The following is a 24019-nucleotide window of genomic DNA, read 5'->3' as shown; positions in this document are numbered from 1 at the left end:
TGAAAACCGATAGTTCTTTTTTGTTGTTGTTTTTTCCCAAATCATTTGGTGTCAAAACCTGACCTGATCTGCTGTGAGGCTAGTTACAATCCTGATGATCTCTAAGTGGTTGCTTTGCTGGTTTGCTGCTGAAAAATGCAATGCATTTGCCTATGGGGTACTGTTCTGGACCCTGCTGGGGGTGTAATGCAGTAAAGGGTGTGTGCACCTGTGCCAGGGGGCCCCCAAGACCACCTAGTTTGATGAGTCACTAGGAGGACTCCCAGGGTTTAGCCCATAGTTGTACTCGCGGTTCTGAGTTATTACAGCAGAAGGTTGCACAGGAAAGTCAACAGAGGGAAAAGGCACACAGGGCAAAGCCTGGGGGAAACCAGGCACAAGCTTCCCAGGGTCCTCTCCCAGTGGAGTCCCTCAGTGACGAGTTATGATGACATGTGGGACATGTTGCCAACCAGGGAAGCCCTTTAGAGACCCAGCGCCCCGGGCTTTTACTGGCTGGTCACATGGCCAGTCGCTGCCTGGTCCCTACCAAAGTTCAAGGCTCCAGGAGGGAAGGCAGGTGTTCGGCATAAGCCACATCGTTTGTGCAGTTCAGGCTCAGTGAGCCACTCTTACCAGTTCTGTGAATGCAGGAACCCTCCTGAAATCCAAGTCCCAAAGGCCAGCCCTGTAAGTGGGTCTTTCCAGCGGTTAAGCGGTCAGGCCTGCTATGCTAATTCTTTTCTGCATGATATCTTATTACCTTTCTAAAATACTAAAGTTCAAATTTGCAAAACTCATCTGGTCCCAAGGGTTTGGGATAAGGGATTGTGGATCTGCAGCTCCTTAAGGGGTTGGGAGGGCCCAGGTAGATGCTTGAGAATAAATTTGCAAACTCTCAAACCCCGTACCTGGGCAGAAGGAATGGCAGCTGGCAGGAGCTGGCATTGGGTGGCTCAGCTCAGGTAACCTGGCTTTCCTGGCTTGTGTGTGATGAGGCCTCTCCTTTCCTCCTTTAGAACCTGGGCCCTTCTGTCCTCGCCGGCTTGGCTGTGATGATTCTTATGGTTCCCGTGAACGCTGTGATGGCCATGAAGACCAAGACCTACCAGGTGGGCCGTCTGTCCCCACAGGGCCCCATGCCAGGCCTCTGCCCGTGGTCGCTCCACACAGGTTACAGCTGATTTCATTCTGCCCGGTTGGAATCACCTGGAGGGAGCTTTAACAAACACCCATGCCTGGGTTCCCTTCCCCAGTGACTCTGGCTCACCTAGTGTGGGTGGGGCCTGGGCATCAGGCCTTTTGGAAGCTTCCCGTGTGTCCATGGGGCAGCCAAGTTTGAGCACTGCTAAGTGAGAGCCAGCGGGCCAGCGACGGAAGTCACGATGTCTGTGTGCCCCCAGATTTTTTCCCTCCGAGTTTATTCTTTCATGTGTGTCTGTGTTTTCAAGAGTTGAGTAAAAATTACCCCGTACCTTTCTTCCCTCTTAAGCTCTTACCTTATGCTAGGCCTTCTGTTAACACTTTACTTTTAGAAGTTTTTTTGGACTTTCATGGAGTCATGGAGTGAATGTCTTCTCATTATAAAAAAGTTTGGATAATAAAAAGAATATAGATTAAAAGGGGATGTCCCTGTCCCTATCCTGTCAACTAACACGTTGAAGTGAATCATTTTAGAACTTTCTATGCATTTAACTAGAGATTTGATTACACAGTTCAGTTTGGTATACATGCATTTGTTTTTGTGGTATTGTTACCATATATATGTTTTACTCAAACGGGCCAGCATGATTTTGTCATCTTACACCATGTATAGGACTTCTCTGTGTCATGCCATCGAGTCTGACATCATTCTCTTGAATTGGTGCCTAATGGTCCATACCAGAGGCGGGCCACAGTTTATTCCTCCATTCTCCAGTTGATGGATATTTATGATGTGCCTGTGGAATTTCAAATGAAAGCCCTTGGCCACATCTCCTGTACCACAGGGAGATGAATTCCAGGATCAGGCCCGGGAATGACAGACCTTTTCAGGTGGGGTGGGAGTGGGGGACAGACAAGGAAGGGGGTTTGGGCTGTGCCGCTTTCATCCTCCTGACTTCACTTGTCGGCATCAAGTTTCCACACCTGAGACCAGGGGTCACCCAACAATAGACGGTTGAGTGAATGCGTGTAAAATGCTTAGAAAAGTGCCTGGCCTGCAGAAAACACCAGGTAGCATTAAAGATATGTAACAGCTGTGTGGCATGGGCACCCACTAGTCAGAATCAGTGCCAGCCAGCACCGAAATATTTCATTACCTTAAGAATCACATTCTGATCGAAAATCAATAAAGAAAATAAGGAAATGGAAGGAAAACCTGACAACAGTCTCGACCCTAGTTTGGAGCAGCAGAGTAGGGTCTGTGCCCCCTCTTTCCTGCACACCTGAAGGGTTTGTCTTGCCTGTTGTCCTCCATTCTGAAATTAACAGGTTTCTCTAACTTCTGATTTAACATGATTCAAAGCAAAGTTTTCTTTCCCTTGATAAAGGACTTGTGTGGGGTGGTTTTGGGGCGAAAGGTACAGTTCATGGAAATTACAGGGTCAGTGTTCCCACCCTCAGGAAGACCAGTTTGCAGTTGATGGGGATGTGGGGTGCTGGAGCCCCGTTGTCTTTGAGAGGCCCAGTGCCAGGGCCAGAAGTGAGCCCCCCGCCCCCATGTGTGTGTGACTGTCCTTCTCTTTGAAGGTGGCCCATATGAAAAGCAAAGATAATCGGATCAAGCTGATGAATGAAATTCTCAATGGCATCAAGGTGCTCAAGCTCTATGCCTGGGAGCTGGCATTCCGGGAGAAGGTGTTGGCCGTCAGGCAGGAGGAGCTGAAGGTGCTGAAGAAATCTGCCTACCTGGCTGCTATGGGGACCTTCACCTGGGTCTGCACACCTTTCCTGGTGAGCAAACCAAATTTCTCCCAGCCCACATTGTTCTATGTTCTCATTCATTTCCACAGTTAAAGTTTTTTAAAAGGCCACTGTTCTTGTTTCCTAATGCTGCTGGAATGCAAAACACCAGAGATGGATTGGCTTTTATAAAAGGGGATTTATTTGGTTACACAGTTACAGTCTTAAGGCCATAAAGTGTCCAAGGTAACGCATCAGCAATCGGGTACCTTCACTGGAGGATGGCCAGTGGCGTCTGGAAAACCTCTGTTAGCTGGGAAGGCACATGGCTGACGTCTGCTCCAAAGTTCTGGTTTCAAAATGGCTTTCTCCCAGGACGTTACTCTCTAGGCTGCAGTTCATCAAAAATGTCACTCTTAGTTGCCCTTGGGGTGTTTGTCCTCTCTTAGCTTCTCCAGAGCAAGAGTCGGCTTTCAGTGGCCTGTCTTCGAACTGCAGCTACTCTCTCAGCTTCTGTGCATTCTTCAAAGTGTCCCTCTTGGCTGTAGCTCCTCTTGAAAATGTCACTCTCAGCTGCACTGAGTTCCTTCTGTTTGTCAGCTCATTTTTATGGCTCCAGTGTTTTAATTTAGACCCACCCTGAATGGGAGGGCCACACCTCCATGGAAACTATCCAATTAGAGTCATTACCCACAGTTGGGTGGGGCACATCTCCACGGAATCTCTCAAAGAATTAGTCTAATCAACACTGATACGTCTGCCCACACAAGATTACATCAAAGATATGTACTATGGAGGACATAATACATTCAAACCGGCACAGCCACTATCCCAGCAAGGCCTTCCCTGGCCACCCTTTTTAATGTTGCCACCACCCACCCTGTATTTTACTCACAGCACTTGATACCATGCAGCCCACGGTTACTGGAAGTAGCCAATTCAGGAACTGTTGGTAGAGGTTCACTCTGAGACAAAGAGTTGGTGTCAGAACATAAGCCAGAGTTCTCAGCTTCCTTTCTTGAGAAAATTTTGCTAAGAAAAAAAAAAATGTCAGCTGAACTGAACAGTGAGCTTGGTGCTGGCATCTTATCTCCTCATGGGCTGGACACAAACTGTAGATTGGCAGGTGGCCCATGGCTCACATTTTGAGGAGCCCTCTCAAGCACAAGCTGAAATTTATTTACTTGTTGGTTTATTGTCAGTCTCTCCCTCCTAGAATGCCAGCTCCAGGAGGGCAGAGGTTTTTGTCTTTCCGGTCCATTGCTGTATCGTCAGGGCCTGCAACAGTGCACAACGAATAATTGTCGTTCATGGTAAATCAGTTCAAACCATACAGAAAAGTATAAAACGAAAAGGACATTCTTTTTCCCTCCTTCTGTCCCTTAGTCCCTCTCCTTCAAAGTGACAGTCTTAGTGTGTCTTTTTGGAAAAAAGAAATGTTTCTGCATACAGATGTTTTAAAATGTATTTTAATATATTTAAATGGAGTTATGCTATTTGTAGTGTGCTATACTTTTTTTTGTAGTTGGTTCATCTGTTCAGATCTGCTCCATTCATTTTAAGGATGCATGCTTGCCCAGTGCATGGAAGTGCCACAGTTTACTCAGTGCATCTCCCACTGCTGGCCGTTTAGGTTGGTTCCCATTCTTTGCCATCATGCAGTGTGCCTCACTGAACCTTCCAGTACACGTGTCTTGGGGTACTTGAAGAGGCCTGTCCCTTGGCTGGCTGGCTTTGGAGAGTTCAACGACAGCAGACATTTTACAAAGCTGGCCCCAAATCATGTAAAGATAGAATGTGGGAACCTTCTAAGCACAGGTGATAACAATTGAGAATGGTTTGGGATGACTCGAGATCCTGCCCTGTGTTTGTTTCTCCTTTTTGTCTTTGCATTCTTATGTCCTTTTTAAAATGTGCTGATAATGACTATTAATTACTTCTCAGTTATGTTGGAAAATACATGCTCTCAGTGGAAGTTGTTATGAACTAAGATCACACATTTTCAAGTGTGAAACTTTTCTCTTAGGCTGCTTTCCACCTCATCGCAGCTGAGTTACAGGCAGAGGATACGGCTGTCTCTTCAGCATTGTTGAAATGAGTTCGTTCTGACATTCAGTTTTGCTAGGCTCCATTTAATGTTGGCACATTCTGAACCTGTGCTCACAGCGGTTCTCAAACAGGCGCCAGAATGACCCTGAGGGCTTGTTAAAACACAGTTTGCCGGGCCCCACTTAAGTTGGGCGGGTTCCCTGGATCCATGCTTTGAGAACCTCTGGAGTAGCCCCTCTCTACGCAAAGCGTGGCTTGCAGGAGCTGCATCGCTATCACCCGGCAGAACCTCAGACCTCCCGCCAGACCACAAGAATCAGAATCTGCATTTTCGTGAACTCCCCAGGTGGTTCACACGTGCAGTGAAGTTTGAGAAACACTGGCAAAAGTAGGGGTTGGCAAAGTTCTGTAGAAAGGCCAGATAGTAAATATTTCAGGCTTTCTGGGCCATTTGATCTCTGTTGCAACTACTGAACTCTGCCGTTGGTGCAGAAGCAGCCATCGGTAACACGGAAGTGAATGGCTGTGACCATGTTCCCATAAACATATGAATTTCGTGTAATTTTCCCATGTCAGAAAATGTTATTCTAATTTTAATCCCCAACCCACCCCCCCATTTAAAAATGTAAAATCCATTCTAAGCTCATGGGGCTGTACACAGGCAGGGGGCGGCCTGGCCTGGGGCCGTGGGCCCTCGTCTGTTAATCCTGGGCTGAGCAGGATGGGGTGCTGTCCTCAGGGACAGGACACCTGCTGCACTCTGCTGCCAGCTCACAGTGTGACCTTAAGCCAGGCACGGTGTGACCTTAAGGCAGTCATTTCACTTCCCTGGCTCTGATTTTTCTCATATGGAAAACGAAGGGGTCAGACCACTGGAGTGTCAAATCCAGGCCCTGCCACGGTGGACCTCCATAATCAATCACGATGTTCTTTCCCACCGAGTTCTATTCGAGGACGGCTCCAGGTGACCACTGTCAGATGCCTGGCGTGGGCACAAGAAACGACGTCTCCTTGCTGTTCTGGGACTCCGTGTTCCCTGAGATCTTTCCAGCTCAGATGTCCCATCATTCTGGACTGAAAGGTTATGCCGAAGCATGCTTTTCACACTCCAGTCTCCCTGAATTTCTCCAGGGCTTGAAAAAGCATCTTTATTTTTCAAAAGTATAAGTAATATAAGACCGGGTGGTGGTTCTACAATGTTTTTAAAATTTTCTTTCCACTATTAAATCATCTCTACCTATTAGATATAACTGATAAATATTCTGTTTTGTATCTGTGGTACATTTCATTTTAAAAATGTGAAAAAACACATTCACATGGTGAAAATTATGACGACTGTACCAAATGATCTGCCCTATCTCGGTGCTACTGACATTTGGGGCTGAGTCGTTCTCTGTCCTGTGTTGTAGGATGTTGAGCAGCCTCCCTGGCCGGTGCCCAGCAGACACCAAGTAGTGTCTCTCTCCTGGTTGAGACAATGACAAATGTCTCCAGATGTTACCAAATGTCCCTGAGGGGATTAAAATCATCCCCAGTTGAGAAACACTGGTCTTCAGTGGAAGACACAGCCCCTTCCCTCCCCAGGCCTGTTTCTTTTGTGTGTTTCCAGAGAGAGAGTCTGCGTATATCCCAGCATTGTCTTGAATAAGTGTAATAAATGTCATTATGCTTATATATCTTTTTCTTTATTTTACTTTTGCATAAATGGCATACTGTACAGAAACCAAAAGGCGTCGAATCCCATTCTTTCATAGGAAAAGATCCACAGCCAAAGAGGGTAGGTGAGAAGGTTTAGTTTGCAAGTTGTGTCATACTTAGGGCAGAGAGGAAAGTTTTCCTGTAGCCCTTTGCTGTGCCCACCAGAGCCTTTTGTCAAAACCTGCGGTTTCCACGAGGTCACCTGGACGTACTGGCCCTTTAGTCACTTCCTACGCTGGTGGCTGTTAGGAGGCCACGGCAAAGACGCTTAAGAGTGGGAGCGGCTTGCCTTGACCTCTGCATTTGCTGCTTAGTTTTGGGTGTGTGGGAAAGGGGCAGCAGGCTTCCGGAAGCAGAGTCTGATGAGCTGTTTGGCACGAAACAGTTGAACCTGGATGTGTCGGTCGGAGACCTTGACCCCGGCTGAGACACCCAGGCCTCTGACTACATTAGGATAAAATATGTGGTCTTCGGATCCCTTGGGAATGTTTGCATGTTCTTTCCACTGGCGAATTCCTGCGCTTCAAGGATGAAGAGGTGTTTACCGTCTGTAGGTGTGATGGAAGGCAGAGGCTGGGGGAGGTTGGGGGAGAGTGAGGATGCCATCCAGCGGGACTGATGGGCTGTTTTTCTGAAATAGAGAGCCTGGCATTTATCATGCACACTTAATGTTCTTTCCAAAAATAGCGTCACCAGGCAGTCGCCAATATTTAGCTTTTTCTCTCTTGGAAGATTTGCGAGCTTCTTGCCCTCTGCTCACCTTATATCTCCCTTCGTTAGAGTAATTATTATCCCACATGGTCGGAAATTATCTTTTTGTGTAGTTTCCTGCTAACCAGATTATGAAGTTCCACAGGGGCTTGGGTCTTGCCATTTCATGCTTGTATTCCTAGAACATAGAGAAGTTGGCAAACTGCGCACTCTGTAAGCATATGTAGAAGAAATGACTAAGTGAAGGACAAAAAAATGGAAATGAACTATCAGCCAGGAACAGTCTCGCAAGTGTCAGGAACTTAACTCAAGTTGGCTAGAGTGAAAAAAGAAATGGAGATTTTTCAGTCGCAAACTGGAAAGCCTAGAAAGGTGCTTTTTTAAGAAAGCATGACTGGATCCGGGTGTGATAGACAGGACGTTGGGAATGACTCCCTTTCTGTCTTTCAATTCTGCTTTCTCCGAGGTGGTTTCTTTTTCAGATTGGTTCTCACCATGTGATAGCAAGGTGACTGTTTGTGCTTCCAGGCTTTCATTTTGTCACCTTATCTGCAACCCCTGAGAGCAGAGAGCCTCCACCTCCCCCGCTCCCAGCCAGTTCCTGCAGAGGTGTGAGATGGGGGGATTGAGTCTCACTGGTTGTGGTTGGTCGTGTGCTTATCCCTGGCCCAGGGAGATGAGATGCTTGGACTGGCTGCTCCTGGGCCTCTCAGCTTCTCTTGCAGCTTTGGGGGCTGGGAGGAGGTGGCCATGGCTGAGGCCCACAGACTGAGGTTTGGGGAAGTTGAGTTCCCCAAAGGAAAATTGAGGTATGATTATCAGAAACAGAGGAATGGATGCTGGATGGATGTTGGGCAGGCAGAAATACAGATGTCCACATAGAGAAGTAGGTTTCTTGGGGGGAATGGGCCGGGATAGATGGCCTATTTGTTTAACACCACGTTTCTCCATGGAGGCACCACTAGCACTTTGCGTAAGACCATTGTCCTTGATTTCTTTGCACAAAGGACTTTTTGCACCCTTGGCCCTCACCGGTTACAAGGCAGTGGCAGCCCCTAGAAGCCCACCCACCTGCTGTCCTAGGCTTTGTGAGACCCCCAAATGCTTCTGCACATTCCCAAACACTCTGTGCCAGAGAACCTGGCTAATACCTGTGTTTCCCAACGGACCATGAGTCTCGGGATTGCGAGAGCATCTCACTCCCCAGCACGCAAGGCCTGGCGCACAGTAGGTACTCAGTTAATAACTGTATGAATGACTGACCTCCACTTCCTGGAGCAGCCAGGGCTGTGGGTCTTACTGGGGGCACCTTATGTGTGACCTGTGCTGCCAGCAGCCACCTCTGGTCACCAGGGGGCTGATGTGATCTGGGGGTGAGAGGCCTGAGACCTGGTTTCCCCACTGCTGAAGGGACACCTCTCAGTGTGTGCTCTCCTGCCCTTGGGGAAATCCATCCATCCATCCACCAGCCAGCCAGCCAGCACACCTTTACTGAGAATCTCCCGTGATCCAGCTACTGTCCTGGGCACTGGAAATAGAGCAATGAATACAACCAACAAAAATCCGCACTCTGGTGGAACACTCATTCTAACTGGGAGAGACAGACCATAAACAATCAACATCATAAATAAATAAATCATATAGGATGCCAAAGTGAACTAAGTGTTGTGGGGAAAAAAATGCAGATTCAGGTCAGAGGGATAGGGAGAGCTGGTTTTAAGTAGGAGGGTCAAAGGCCTTTCTGAGAACGTGACACTGGAGCAGAGACCTGGAGGAGGTGAAGGAGTGAGCCAGGTAGAAGCCAGGTAGAGGGGAGGGCACGTGCAAAGGCCCTGCAGCAGGCCTGCACCCGTCTGCAGGAGGCAAAACTGTGGCAGCCAGTGGGCTGGAAGAGAGGGAGCGAGCGGGAAAGCAGGAGGAGAGGAGGCTAGGCAAGTTACAAAAGGGATGTATTCAAACCAGGTGGGCCCTGAGGTCTGAGTCTAGACTTGGGCTTCTACAATGAGTAAAATAGACTGACTTATGAAAGATTTTCTTTTTAATTTGTTATTATTTTTTTGAACTATAATTTGCCCCTTTTAAAGTGTACAGTTCAGTGGCTTTTAATATTTTCACAAGGTTGTACAACCTTCACCACTGATTCCATAACATTTTCATCACCCAAATTAGCAGTCACTTCCCGTTCTCTCCTCCCCACAGCCCCTGGAAACCACTAACCTACTTTCTGTCTGTGGATCTGCCTACTGTGGACATTTCATATAAGTGGAATCATACATGGCCACAAAATACATGGCTTTTTATGTCTGATTTATTTCACTTAGCCTGGTGTCTTCAAGGTTCATCCATGTTGTAACATGTGCCAGTACTTCATTCCTTTTTATGCTGAATAATACCCCATGGTATGGATATATTGTAAGATTTTTTGAGTAAAAGAATATTTTTGAATAAGAAAGCTAGTGCATCATTACTGCTCGGATGAGGAAAGCCACTATCTGTGGATATTCTGGGATCATTTATCAGCGGCTTTTTGAATGCCCTGCCTACCTCTTGGCTTCGGAGCCTGGAAAGTTTCTCTGCATTGCCCCAGTCATTTGTTTGTTGATATTGGAGCCAGAACAGGAATCAGCTCTTCTTTCCAGCCCCTTGCTCTTGGGACCAGGTCTGTAGCTTCTTGGGAAGAACACTCCAGGGAGTTTGGACTGAGTCCTGTCACAAGGAATAAATTCACCCACAGTATGTTGAGTTTTCCTGTGCGCTGGGTGCTGTTCTCCCTGCTGCACGTGGCAGATCGTGTGGCTCACGATCCCCATTTTATCGATGGAAAACAGGCTTGCTCAGAGAGGTGAGAAGACATGGCCATGTTCACACCACTGATGGGCAGCAGAGCTCACGAGTTTAGCTTTTTAAGCTGTGCCACCTTCTGGTAGGAAACAAAGAAATGACGCAGCTGAGGCCTGGGAAACACACTGGACCAGAGTGACACCTGATGCAGGGCTCAGCACTCTGGACTTCTCAACAGTCTACCCTGACCTTGAAAAGGTAGGGACGCAGGCAGTTTATTTCCCCCAGGGAAAACTTCAAATAGATCTGGGAATACGGGGCCAAATGTCCATTGGCCAGGGACTGAGGTTTTCCAGATTGCTGTGTTCTTATGTCCTGGATGCTCTTGTGGGATATCTGTGGTTAACCTCCCCTGGGACACCTGGGACTGCCCTCGTCCCCGGTGGTGAGGGCAGGGCACACTGACCCAGCGCCTCTGGGGCCGTGGGCAGTCCCTGGTGTCCCAGGGGAGGTTAATCACAGATATCCCACAAGACTGAAATCAAGTTTAGGTCTGAGCTTGGCGAAATCCTGGAAACCAACTCAGGACTTAACCCAAGCCTGACTTTGTGGAGAAGGGAGCGGCCTCTGGAGAAGTATTGACTGTTTGCTTTTCTTTGGTTCTTATTGAATCATCCATTTCTTTGAGGCATAAAATCATATACTACATGAGCTGGCAGGAGCCTTCAACTGTGGCACTGATCCTCCACCTTCACCCCCCATTTTACAGACGAGACAACTGAGGGAACTGTCCCAAGTTCTCATTCATTCATTCACTGTCAGTGTTTTGTGATCACCTACTATGTGCCAGGGCTGCTTGTAGGTACTGAAAACACAGCCATGTACAAAGCAAGGTCCCCCACCATTGTGGAGTTGATTTTTCAGTGTGGGGGACGGGCTGTTGATGGCAGGGAGTGGTAAGGGCCAGGAGGAAAAACCAGGGTAAGAGGAGAGAGAGCAGAGCCATGGTGGGCATGTTTGGGTGGAGCGGTAGGGGCCGGCCTGTCTGCAGGCCGTGAGGAGTAACCCGGCCACCCTCCAGGTAGGTGTGTTGGTTCAGGCTGAGGCATCTACCAGGGCAAAAGCCCGGAGGTGGGACTGCACTTGGTGTTGTCGAGTAAGGGTGAGAATTCCCTCCAGTGTGCCCTGAGCAAGTCGGTGCAAGAGGCCAGGCCTTCAGACTCCTGGGCACTCCTTTATTCAGTTCGTTTTTTGAGTGTGCATCTAGCGAGCACCTGCTGTGTGCTAGACATTGTCCTTGGCTTTTTCTGTTGCATCCAGCGGCCAGCTCTCGCCTGTTGTATCCCACTCAGGGCTGGCCTGAATGCGCCGCAGTGGGAGTGTCACTGCTCCTAAGTCGATGCTGCGCCTTCTCCTTCCAGGTGGCCCTATCTACATTTGCCGTCTACGTGACCGTCGACAAGAACAACATCCTGGATGCCCAGAAAGCCTTCGTGTCCTTGGCCTTGTTCAATATCCTCCGGTTCCCCCTGAATATTCTCCCCATGGTCATCAGCAGCATCGTGCAGGTAGGGGGTGAGGCTGGTGGGGGGGTCCAGGGTGTGGGGGCAGGGGTCTCTGGGCTCATGGAAACAAGGCAGCAGGTGTTGAAGTTCCCCTCCCTGCAGCCCCCTCTCCTTTATGCTTCCCATGGGCTGGTGAACTGGATAAGGCTAGACCGGTGGCTTTCATATCCCTGAGAAATGCTTCTTGATGGGGAATTGACACTTTTGTTTCATGCGCAGCAAGGCTTTCTCCCACTCTTGTCAGATTCATTCTGAAATACTGTATTGTATTCTCTTTGTTTGGGCCTGCCCCATCCTATTCTAGTTTCCTCCTTTCCTCCCTCCCTGCCTCCCTTCCTTCCTTCCTTCTCCTTCCGCAGCTCTAGATTCACTAAATCAGCTTCCCAACCCACTAATAGACTTTGACCCACCATTTGAAAAACCCCAGCCTGGAACCCCTAGAGTCCCTAAAGTGCAAGTGGGCGACTCTCTCAGGAGAAGAAATCTAGTTTGTCACACTTTTACACTATTTGGGGTAGCTCCTTCCACTTTTTTTGCCACCCGTACTTTTTATACTCTTCTCCTGAGCACGGCATGTGTTCATTTTGAAAACTCCAGTTTCAGCCACGAAGATGAGTCAGCCTTAAGATAATTACTCTGGTTGTAGGCTTTATTAAAAACAAAACAACTTTTTATTATGAGAAATTTCAACTGTTCACAGAAGTAGAGAGACCTGTTACAATGAGCCAGCCCACGAACCAGTCACTAGATTCAACGGCATCAACATCTTGCCACTCTGGTTTCACCCAATACTTTTTTTTATCTCCCTCCCTCCCTTCTTTTCTTTGCTGAAGAATTTTCAAGCAGTCCCAGACCTTTTGACATTTCACCCATAAATACTTCTGCATGCGTCCTTTCTTAAATCCCAACACCAGTATCATCCCTAACAAAATTGACAGTAATTTCTTAAAATAATACATGGTCCACATTAGAATTTTCTGGATCATGTTGGAAATGGCTTTATGGTTGGGCTCCCTGAATCAGGTCACTGGCATTTGGCATATGCGGGTGGAGCGGTAGGGACAGGCCTGTCTGCAGACGGGAGAGAGTAACTCAGCCACCCTCCTGGTGGGTACTTTGGTTCAGACCAAGGCATCCACCGGGGCAAAAGCCTGGAGGTATTTTTATTCCTGAAGACCTTTACATCTAGGAAAATCTCCCTGCCCATCCTCCTGAATGCCACTTGCAGGCATTTAAAGGAAAACAAGAACCTAAAACCTGTTTTACTTTTTGTTCTAAAATATACGCTCTTTGTAGAGAATTTTTCCCCTTCAGATCTAAAGGAGGATGTGGTCATCCCCCTCCCCCCTGCACCCAGAGGTAACCACAGAGAGTCAAGCATTAGTGTTTTAAAAATAAATAAATACAAACGCTCTTAGAAATAACCACGCCCTGTAATTGCTTTCCTTGTAGGCAAGCGTTTCTCTCAAGCGCCTCCGGATCTTCCTCTCTCACGAGGAGCTGGAGCCAGACAGCATCGAGCGGCGGCCTGTCAAGGACGGTGTGTGTCTGTCCCGCGGTGCTGGGATGGCCCCGCTCTGCTGCCCTGGGCCTTGGCTCTGCCTGGCAGCTCGTCCGTCCGTGAGACCCTGGGCAGCGAGGGCCCCGCAGGGTCGGCGGACGGGAAGGGAAGCTTAGCCAGGCCTCCTCGGGCCTCGCCAACTCTCCTCTCGGCCATCCCAGGAGCGCAGCTTGCAGTTCTGCTTTCCTTCTGGGAGGCGGGGCTCAGCTTCCAGGGCCCGGGACCTTGTTTCGTTCTAGGGGGACAGAGGCACATGAGGGCCGTGGAGACGGAGCGGCCTCCACCCCACCCCTTAGCTGCGTATACCCGGCAACCCCCACCACCTTCTGGTCCTCATTTCCCTTCTGTGGACAGTGGGAACAAAGGTGCCTTTCTTTGGCAGGGTGTTGTATGGATTTTTATTGGTACGTTCGTTTATTTTGCAGCTAATTAATTTATCCTTTCCCAGTTGACTCCCCTGGGCGGGGATCTCATTCACAACTGCGTCTCCCAGGAACTTCATAACAAATGTTAACTACACTAAATGGCAGTGGCCGCTTTCCCTCTGGGCAGCTTGAGCTGGGATGTGCTGGTCCGAGGATGCAGGTGTGCTGATTCACCTAATGCTCCCACCACGCACGGGAGAAGAGCTGTGACCGTCCCCAGTTTACAGATGGGGAAATGACCTCAGGCATCTGCCCGAGAACCAAGATTCTCACCCAGCGACCAGCGGCCAGTCGGGGGAGGCCGTCCACTCTCTTCCCTGCTGTCCTGTGTGGTCCCCCTGGGACAGACCGAGCACCTGCCGTGTGCCGAGCATTGGTGTGAGGCCTCGGGGTGCTGCCTCGGGTACCCTTGGCACAGCCCTCTGAGGTCCCTTCCATCCCCACCAACCCCGTTGTACAGACAAGCAAAGGGAGGCTCATTGAAGTGAAGCGGCTTGTAAATGGTGGCAGGGAGACGCACACCCGTGCAGTCTGGCTCCTGAGCGTGATAAAGATTGCCAGAGGAATGAATGTGTGTGTCGATTTGTTGTAAGGTGTGAGCAATGAGCCTGGCATCTTGGGGGCTTTCGGCTGTGCCCTCCTTGGTAGGTGAAATGCCCTGACTGGGGCCTGGTGTGTGTGGGAGATGCCATAACCATGGCAGTGGTCCCTTCTCTGGTGCAGGTGAGAAGTGATCCATGGGCATCACAAGCTCAACCCCTCAGGTGAGGCTTTCCCCACCTTGGCACTGCTGGAACATTTTTTGTCCTGGCTGTTGTAGGATATTTAGCAGCATCCCTGGTCTCTACCCACTAGATGCCAGGAGCACCCCCTCCTCAGTTGTGACAACCAAACATGTCCCCAGACATTGCCAGGGGTCCCCTGGGGAGGCAGAGTCACCTCGGTTCAGAACCACTTCTCTCGTGGATGCTGGAATCTTCCTCCCAGCATCCGGCCCGTACCCAGTTTCTGCTACACCAAGTCCTGAGTCCCCTCCGTGATGCAGGAATGATGCCATCTATTCTGGGGTCAGATTTCTGCGCAGAACACAAGGGCTGAAATCTGAGGTGGCCAGGGGAGGTTTTGCCATGCTGCTGAAGTTGTTCGTGCTTGCGGCGAGTGCCGGAAAACCCTCAGCCCTCCCCGGGCTGTTGGGGCCTCACCCCCTCCTTCCTGCCCCCATGGAGCTCCTAGGCATTTGCACTCTCACGGATGTTTATCCCTACTCCCCAGGTGCCAGGCAAGGCCATCTGCAGGGCCTTCCAGCCAGCTCTCCGCATGCCCTGGAGCTGTCCGGCCTGAGTGGCTTTTCTTAAATTCCTTAAATAGCACCCAGCAGCCTCCTGGTTTGGTTCTGTTTGCTGGGAGGTGAGGGAGGAAGGTTAGGTTAACCAGTAACTTCCTTCCACTATAGGTTTCTGTTTCTTTAATGCGTGTGGGAGCTTACTTCTTCATTTGACAACCTCAGAAAAATATTCTGCCTTATCTCCAGATGGTTTTCAGGTGGCTAATCATCCTGAGACAGTTTGTTTTTTAAGCAAGGGATGTGAACTAAAGGGAAAATAAAGGCAGGAAAAGTTAGCAAAGACAGATGCTAGCAGGCAGAGCCCCACGTGGAGCCTGCAACTTACAGCTTTGTCTTAAACGTGCCGCTGCCCCTCTTCACACTGCACTTCCGGTTCCGTGTCCTGCATTTTTTTTGGTTTGTTTACTGTGACTGGTGTTTTAGAGGGATTGACCTGCTCAGGTGTGTGCAGGGGGGCATGGCTGGGGGAGAGAGAGCAGCGGCAAGCAGGTGCGTCAGGAGGCTGCCCGGGACCTGGAGGTTAGGGGCCACGTACCCTGCTTTGAATTAAGGGCTGCACTCAAAGGGGAGCGTGTTTGCCTGAGGGGCGAGGGTGGGGTTTGCTCCCCCTGTCGACCTTGCCCCGATCCTGCCGAGGGGCAGGAGATGAGGGGCAGGGGGAGCATCCAGTCACCCTCGTGGTCCGTTTGCCTCTGCAGGCGTCATCCTGGCACAGCCTCCTGTTCTTCTAGGCACAAACCCGTTGTGGTTTCCTTCTGCTCTCTGGGTCCGAGGCTGCCTCCAGAACTGCTGGTTTGGGTTTTCCTTCCAGAAACCAGCTGATGTGACCAGGTGATGCCTAACGGCAGCATCTGGGCTCAAACTGCCCCATTAGAAAAGAAAAAGAAAAATGAGAGCCTTCCGCTCATGCCCAGTGCCATGACGTCCCCCTGTGGTGCTTTTTTTTCCAGGCGGGGGGACGAACAGCATCACCATGAAGAATGCGACCTTCACCTGGGCCAGGAACGACACTCCCACGCTCAGTGGGTGAGCCGGGGACACCCCTGATGGCGTGGAAAGGACCATGGGGCTTTGGAGTTGAATTCCAGCCATGCTCCAACTCTGGGGCCTTGGGCAGGTCACTTTACCTGTCAGTGCCTCAGTTTACCTGTATGGCAAATAGGGCCAGTCACACCTGCTTGGGCTGTGGTATGAGGAGCAGATGGGAGGGTGCCTGGCACAGAGGTTTCCCTCTGATTGTGACAGGACCCTTGTACAGAACGGTTTAGGCAAAAGGGAAATTTGGGGCTCCTACGACCACTGAGCTTCACTTTCAGGTACGGCGGGATCCAGGGACACAAATGATGCCGCTCGGCACCTCCCTCTGTCTTTGCTTCACTCTCGGGTAACCTCCCCCTCACGGTGGCAGAGGCCCCTTGCAGATCCAGGGGTACATCCTACGTCCTCAGCAGACCAGCTGCCTCCTGGTTGCCCTAACTGGGCGATATGCCCCTTCCTGACCCAAACTCTGTGCCAGGAAGGAGGCTGCTCGAGGGTGGCTGGGGGCTACAGGAGGGGGTTTGCGTCCACCTGCAGCTGCTGTCAGAACGGAGCAGTCCTTTCCCGTCCTCTCCAAGGTCCTTGGGTTGCCCGGCTCATCCTTTCTCACCACCTCCCCATCTGGCGCCCTGCCTGCCGGGTCTCCTTATCTTTCCAAAGCACACGGCATCCTGGGGAGTGACCTTCCTCCCCAGGCAACTTGTCAAGTGCCTCATATTTCTTTCTTACCGGAGGCCTCGTCATGGCTCTTTGAAGCCACCTTCATGGACTCCCCAAAATGCAGGGCCAGAAAGGCCCTTTTAGGAGACCAAATGTATGCCCCATCCCCGTAAACAATCACCTGCCGGCTGGACAGCCAAATTCCTGCTGTTTTATTCTGGGGAGGAGGTGGAAAACTAGAACAGAGTTTTCCAGGGAACAGAATCTGCATAAAACCTTCCTTGAAAATTCTTGGTAGGTTTTGCACATTTAAGAAGTTCTTCCTCATGTCTGAAATCCTTTCTGCTTCAAGTTTTTGCTTGTCTCTCTTGTCCCACTCCCCCAACAAAATAATCCGTATCTGTGCTCCTCCCTCCTTCTCTCCGTCCTTCTGGTCTCAAAGGCCTTCCCGTTCCGAGTTGTCCTGCCCCCTTGGAGTCCCAGGACTTCCCTCCATTCAACCTTTCCCTTCTGCACCTGTAAAATTATTCATATCCCTCCTGGACAGTGGCAGTTGCTCCCTGTTCCGTTCTGGCCTCTTTCCACTCCCCTCCCAGCAGCCATAGTGCTCCTTGTTCATTTTATAGGGACAAAAGACTCAGTGTCTCCATGCAGCGATTTCACAAGAATTAAAGGATCAGGGACACTAACATCTAACAGCATTTCCACTAATATATTAAAATCACAGTTGCTGCTTTGGAGAACCACAGCCAACATAAGTAAACCCAGCCCGGACTTGAGACACCCGTTGCCCTGCCCGGCAGAATGGGAGCGGTTGGCACACGCAGCCAGTCGTGCTGGCCGACCACACGTTGACTTAGCAACCTTGGCGAATTTTTGAAAAGCTTGTTTTATTTAATTTTCCCTACTGTTATTTTTTAAAAATTTTATTGTGGAAACATGTAACAAAATTTTTGCCCTTTGAACCATTTATTGCAGTAGCAGATGTACATAGCATTTATTTCCCATCTTAGCTGGGAAATTTATACTGAAGTATAAATATAAAATAAATTTAATAGTGTCAGTCACACTCGCAGTGTTGTGCTGCTGTCACCAGCATCTGTTACCAAAGCTGTTCCATCTCCCCAAACAGCTCCGCTGCACCCATTAAGCAATAATTCCCGTTCTTCTTTCCCCACCACGATACCTGGTAACTCTAATCTACTTTCTGTCTCTCTGAATTTGCCTATTCTAGATATTTTTAGAAAGTGGAATCGTACAGTATTTGTCCTTTTGTATCTGGTCTCTCTCGCTCTGCATAATGTTGTCAGGGTGCATCCATGTCGTAGCATGTATCAGAACTCCATTCCTTTTTATGGCTGAATAATATTCCACCGCAGGGCTAGGCCACATTTTGTTGATCCTTGATCTCCCATCGTGCCCTTGGGTTGCTTCCACCTTGGGGTTCTTGTGAAAATGCTGCTATGAACGAGTCCCTGCTTTCAGTTCTTTGGTGTGTATCCCTAGGAGTGGAATTGCCCGGTCACATGGCAGTTCTGTTTTCAGTCTTTGAGGAGAATGTACAGTTATTTGTAAGGAACGATTTCATCCAAGTCATCTTTATGGGACCCAGTCAGAGTCATTTGTGCCGGTCCCCTGCCTCAAACCCTCCGTAGCTGGCAGCGCGGGAGCATCTCAGCACGGGCTCCGTTGAAGTCCTCCCAGGTCCAGCCGCCACCACCCGCTTCCAGCGTCACCCCCTTCTCCTCCCTGCGTCCCCTGCCTCCTCACCAACCTGGGGATCCCTGACCGCACCCCTGTGCGTTCCCTGCCCTCAGAAGTCGCCCTGAGATGTCCTCTCCAGGACGCCTGCTCTGTGCCCCCAGGCAAAGTCAGCCACCTTGCCCGGGCCCTCTCGGCCTCACACGGTCCCTGGGTTCTCGAGCACCATTTTGTGCCATGTTTTTGCGTCCCAGCACCTGCCCCGGAACTCACACTGGGACTCCCAGAGACTGTCCACTGAACTCAGCTCCACAATCACGTGGAGGAAGGAATTCTGAGACCCTACGTGCTTGTGACAGCCGAGCCTTCTGTCCCTCCACCCGCAGGGCTCCTGCCCCATCCTGGGTGAACCCAGCTTCCCAGGGGCAGGGGGATGTCTCCTGCAAGCCTGGTTCAGGGAGAGTGTGGCTGAGGCGGGGGGTGTTTGTCGTTTCAGCATCACCTTCTCTGTGCCGGAAGGCGCCTTGGTGGCCGTGGTGGGCCAGGTGGGCTGTGGAAAGTCGTCTCTGCTGTCAGCACTGTTGGCTGAGATGGACAAGCTGGAGGGGTACGCGGCTATCAAGGTAAAGGGCCAAGGCCCAGGTGGGGGCAGCTGCTGAGGCCTGGGCGAGGGGGGTGCTCGGAAGAAGAGGGTGGGCAGGGGCAGAGCTGAGTGTCTGCGGGGAAGGACGAGAACAATGCCGTGTTTCATCTTAGGACCGTCCCTGCGCCTGAAATGAAAGCAGCAGGGTCTTCCTCCTTCTTGCTCATTCTTTCTGCTTTTTCTGTGGCATTCTAGAAGGCAGGGATTTGGGTGTCACTTAGTCCCTGCTATATCTGAGCACCTGGAACAGTGCCCAGCACATAATAGGCCCTCAATAAATGCCGAGTAATGACGCAAATGCTCTCTGGCATGTTCTTTCTCTCCTCCCCTCCCCACCTCTGCCCTCAGCGGGTGTCCCTTGCTGTCTTTGGGCGTCCTCTGGCTTGCTCTTTCTCTATATGGTTCTTCAGGTACCGCTTTATATAAATATAACAAAACTTAAAATTTTGATTTATGATGTTGGCATATCTTCTTAGAAGATTTCTATTAAAGGAACAGTTTAAATCCGGTGAGTGTCGGTTGAATTCTTAATATGGGGCTAAAAGGAGACTACAGTTTTATCGCTTTCAAATAGAGTACTTTGAACTAAGTAGAAATATTCCCCAGGAGAGAGTTCAAGAGGACTGCTTAAGTGAACGAATGAGTCCCATTGGAAATCAGGAGCATTGCTTTGCTTTTAGTTCGTTCCCCATGAAGGCCTTTCCCTGGTGTAGGAATATTTCCCTTGAAGTCCTGTTGACAGCAGCATTTCCTGAAGTGTATTCTGCAGCGTATTTGTCTTCTGGGGTGTTTGAAGAATAAAGGGTTCTGGGTTCAAATAAACTTGGGAAGTGCTGCCCAGTCTGACTCCTTCCTTCTTGGAGAGTTATAATAAACATTAACAAAGCAAAGGCTCTGAGAAGTCCTGCAAGGAGGGAAAAAAAAAAACTATTTAACTTTGTTTAACCCAGTGTGACCCAGGTGTATTTCACTGCTCCTTTCTTTTGTCTGTACAACTCCCATTTATATTCCCAGAACTACTGTCTCTTGGAATTTGGGGATTGCTGGGTTGTGCCCTTGCTTACATTTGCAAGCAAAGTCCTTTCTTTATTGATCATATGATGCCCTTTGCTTAGTTCAAAAAGTATACATTGCAGTAGTTGGGTCCAAACTAATTACATTTAGCTGTTGATTTAAGAAATGTTCTGTCATTACTTTTAAGTACATATTATAAAGTAATATTGATGGGCAAGGCAAACTAGGTTCATGGAATAAAATTACCAGTGATGGTAGGCTCAGCTTTGCATTGTGTTTCATTAGCCCAGGGTTTCCTCATCCTCAGAGCTATTGACATTTCATACTGGGTGTTCTGTGCTGTTGTCGGGCTGTAGGATGTTCAGCGGCATTCTGGGTCTCCACCCACCAAATGACAGGAGCACCTTCCAGTTGTGACAAACAAAATATCTCCAGACATTGCCAAATGCCTGCTAGGGGTGGGGGTTGGGGTGGGGATTTCCCCCGCTGAGACCCACTTGTCTTAGAGTAGAATGCTTCTAAATACAAATACAATGGATCTAGAGTTGAGGATGCACTGAGGTTTCCTGGATTTGACAAGATTGTAGATTTATTTGTGACTCATTGTTTAGACCTAGTAAGGGAAGTGCTAGAAATGCATTTACAAGTTGTAATTTTTCCAAACATCCTAGCTGGTATAGCTTGTGCATCCTGTGTCTGAATTATCTATTGTTTTAAATTAGCATGTATTCCATGGTGAGGTTTTGGGATATTTTGGCCTCTTATAAGTTAGAATATCGAAGTCAGCAATTTAGTTACTCCTCTGAGAATTACAGTGAAGAATCAGGGCACCTGGTTCCACACACAGCCTTGTTCCCTCTAGAATTCCCTAATTTAGGAATCCTCAGTGGCTGCGCACTGCCCCTCCAACAAAACCCACATTCCTACCATGACTGCTAGCCGGGCGGGAGCTGGCCCTGCCTCCATCTCTAGCGCGTTTCCGCTCTCTTCCTTCTCATACGATGTTCCGTGCACACCAGACTTTCTGTTCTTGACAGCACCACGTACTCCTCCTCACCTCCGGGCCTTTGCATGCGCTGTTCCCTTGGCCTGGAATGCCCTTCCCCCTTCTCTTTGTCAGATCATCTTATCCTCTTCTTTCGGTCCCTGTTTAACTTTTGAAAAAACAATGTCAGTATTTAGAAAATTTTTTGAACTTATTTTGAATACTTGCAAACTTACTGGTTACAAAAATAATACAAACCCAGTACAGAGAACTGCAAACATACCCCTATCCCCCAGGAACCCAGATCCACCAATTTTAACGTTTGCCACATTTGCCACATCATTCTATGTATCCATCTGTCTGTCTGCCCATCGATCTATCTATCTATTGGTCTATTTGTCCATCTGTTTATCAGTCCATTTTCTGGACTGTATGCATTGTGCTCCTTGGACGCTTAATTTGTCCACGTACATTTCCAAAGAACAAAGATAGTCACTTACGTACTCACCTTAAGTGCTGTTATCAAGTTCAAGGAATGTAAAATTGATGTAAAGCCTACAGTCTATATTCCCATTTTTTTTGAAAGGTCCCAGTAATGTCCTTTAGAGCCTTGTCTCCCCCCTTGTTAGATCCCATCCAGGATCATGTATCGCCTTTAATTGTCATTGTCTTTAGTTGTCTCTCTTTTTTCTCTTGTGGGAACATCTATGCAGCATAGATCTTGCCATGTCAACCCCTCCCAAGCATACTGTTCAGTGAGATTAATCACATTTAGTATGTTGCTGTAGCTTCACCACCTTCCATTACTAAAAGTTTCCCGTCTCCCCAGTCAGAAAGCCCACATCCATTATGCGTTGACTTCCCATTGCCCTTAACCCCTGCCACTGGCAGCCTGTACTGTACTTTCTGTGTCTGAGTTTGCATATTCTCCGATATTTTCTTTGTAGTTAGCATGGGGATTAAATTTAACATCATATTTCTGTAACAATCTTGTTTGCTCTGATACCAACTAAATTTCAATAATATGAACAAACTATGCTCCTGTAACCCTCTGTCCCCTAACCTTTATGTAGTTCTTGTCACAAATTACATATTTATACATTATAAGTCTAAAACCAATGATTTCTCATTACATTTTAATGTATTTGCTTAGATCCTGTAGGAAGTAAAAAGTGGAGGTACAAACTAAAAATGCAGTAGTACGGGCATTTATATCTACCCCTTTTGTTTCACTTACTAGAGATCTTTATTTTTTCATGTAGCTTCAATCTGTCATCTCTGGTCGTTTCGTTTCAACTTGCAGAACTCTCATTAGTATCTCTTGTAGGGCCGCGTTGGTGGTGACAAAGTCCCTCAGCTTTTCTTTATCTAGGAATGTCTCACTTTATTCCTCATTTTTGAAGGACACTTTTGCTGGATACTGAATTCTTGGTTGGCAATTTTTTGCTTTTAACACTTTAAATAGGTTTTCCTTCTTGAAGCCTTCTTGTCTCGGTGGTTTCCAGTGAGAAATGGGCACTTAATCTTATTGAGGCTCCCTTGTTTGTGACATGCTGCTTCTCTTGTTGCATTCAGAATTTTTCTTTATTTTTGGCATTCAGCGGCTTGATTATAATATGCCATGGCGTGAGTCTATTTGGGTTTATCCTGTTTGGAGTGCGTTCAGCATCTCGGATGTGTATGTTTGTGTCTTTTGTTAAGTTTGGCAAGTTTGCAGCCATTATTTCTTTGAATATTCTCTTGACCCCATTCTCTCGTCTCCTTCTGGGACTTCCCACCATGCATGTGTTGTGCGCTTGATGGTGTCCCACAGGTTCCTCAGGCTCTGCTTACTTTTCTTCATTCTTTCTTCCTTCTTCTCCTCAAATGGATGATTTCAACTGTCTTATGTTCAAGTCCACTGGTTCTTTCTTCTGCCGGCTCCAATCTGCTGTGGAATCCCTCTAGGGGGTTTTAAATTTCTGTTACTGTGGTCTTCAGCTCTGGTTCCTTTTCATCATTTCCATCTCTCTACTGATTTTCTCTTTGTGTTCATTTGTTTTCTGATTTTTGTCCATGCGTTCCTTTAGCTTTTTGCATGTTTAGGGCCATTTTTTAAAGTCTTTCATATGTCTCAGGTACGATCCTCTTCATTGATAGTTTCTAATGGTTTAATCTTCTTTGCCTGGGCCATCACTTCCTGTTACCTTTTCTGTTTTATAATCTTTTGTTGAAATCTGGACATTTTGATATTTTAAGTTGTTGTTGCTGGAGTTTAGATTCTGAGATATCTGTTCCTGAAGCTTGTATCCTGCTAGTGTTATATGACAGGGCTTTCCTGCTTTCCTTGAATGTCAGGAGCTAACAAAAAAAAAAGAAGAAGAAGAAGGGAAAAAATGAAAGCACCTTTTCCAGTCCTTGCAGATTGACCTTCAGGACTTACCCTATTCATATAGTGGGTTTGGAGAATAGCTCCAGGAGAAAGCAGAGTGGCCTCTCTGATCCTTTCTGCACATGCCTCTTGTCTTGGGTGTGCACATGTGGCCCTGGGAATTTCCCCCTTACAGACATATGAGTGTCCCCTCTTCCCTAGGAAACCGTTTCCTCACAGTCCCAGGCACTGCACTGTGTGTCCTACATCCAGCCCTGGCCCCGGGCAGCACGACTTGAGGCTTTCCCCACAGCTTCTGTGGGAGAGTCTGTGAGCTGCCTTCCACATGCAGAGCAAGTTGTGGGATGGTGAGTCCCTCAAGCCACCACCAGACAGGTAGGGCCAGACATATAATTGCCCCCAGTATGTGCCCGAGGGTTACTCTGCTCCCTCCGGAAACCAAAGTCCCCAGGAGCCTGAGGGGTAGGGGCCAGCCAGAACTCCATGAGAACAGACTGCTTTTAAGAAGCTTTTCTCTTGATTTGATGCTTGCCCTGTTACTACAGTCCTTTAACCATTTTCTGGGTCTTTGAAAAGATGTTTCTGCTGATTCTCATTGATTATTCAAAGT

The 24019-nt window shown here is 48.5% G+C and overlaps 1 protein-coding gene across 2 annotated transcripts in view; it reads left to right on the top strand.

Moving 5' to 3' along the window:
* Positions 1-24019, top strand: part of ABCC1 (ATP binding cassette subfamily C member 1) — a 138666-nt gene that overhangs the window by 72678 nt on the left and 41969 nt on the right. For both annotated transcript variants that reach the window (XM_037813648.1, XM_037813647.1), the window contains exons 11-16: positions 999-1091; positions 2710-2913; positions 11523-11669; positions 13119-13206; positions 15948-16023; positions 18893-19019. In XM_037813648.1, coding sequence (XP_037669576.1) covers positions 999-1091; positions 2710-2913; positions 11523-11669; positions 13119-13206; positions 15948-16023; positions 18893-19019 — 735 coding nt within the window. The remainder of the gene's footprint in view (positions 1-998; positions 1092-2709; positions 2914-11522; positions 11670-13118; positions 13207-15947; positions 16024-18892; positions 19020-24019) is intronic.

The sequence above is a fragment of the Choloepus didactylus genome, chromosome 21, assembly GCF_015220235.1.
Source record: "Choloepus didactylus isolate mChoDid1 chromosome 21, mChoDid1.pri, whole genome shotgun sequence".
Lineage (NCBI taxonomy): Eukaryota > Metazoa > Chordata > Mammalia > Pilosa > Megalonychidae > Choloepus > Choloepus didactylus.
Note: the sequence above shows the minus strand (reverse complement) of the source record. Positions and strands in the feature narration are given on the sequence as shown.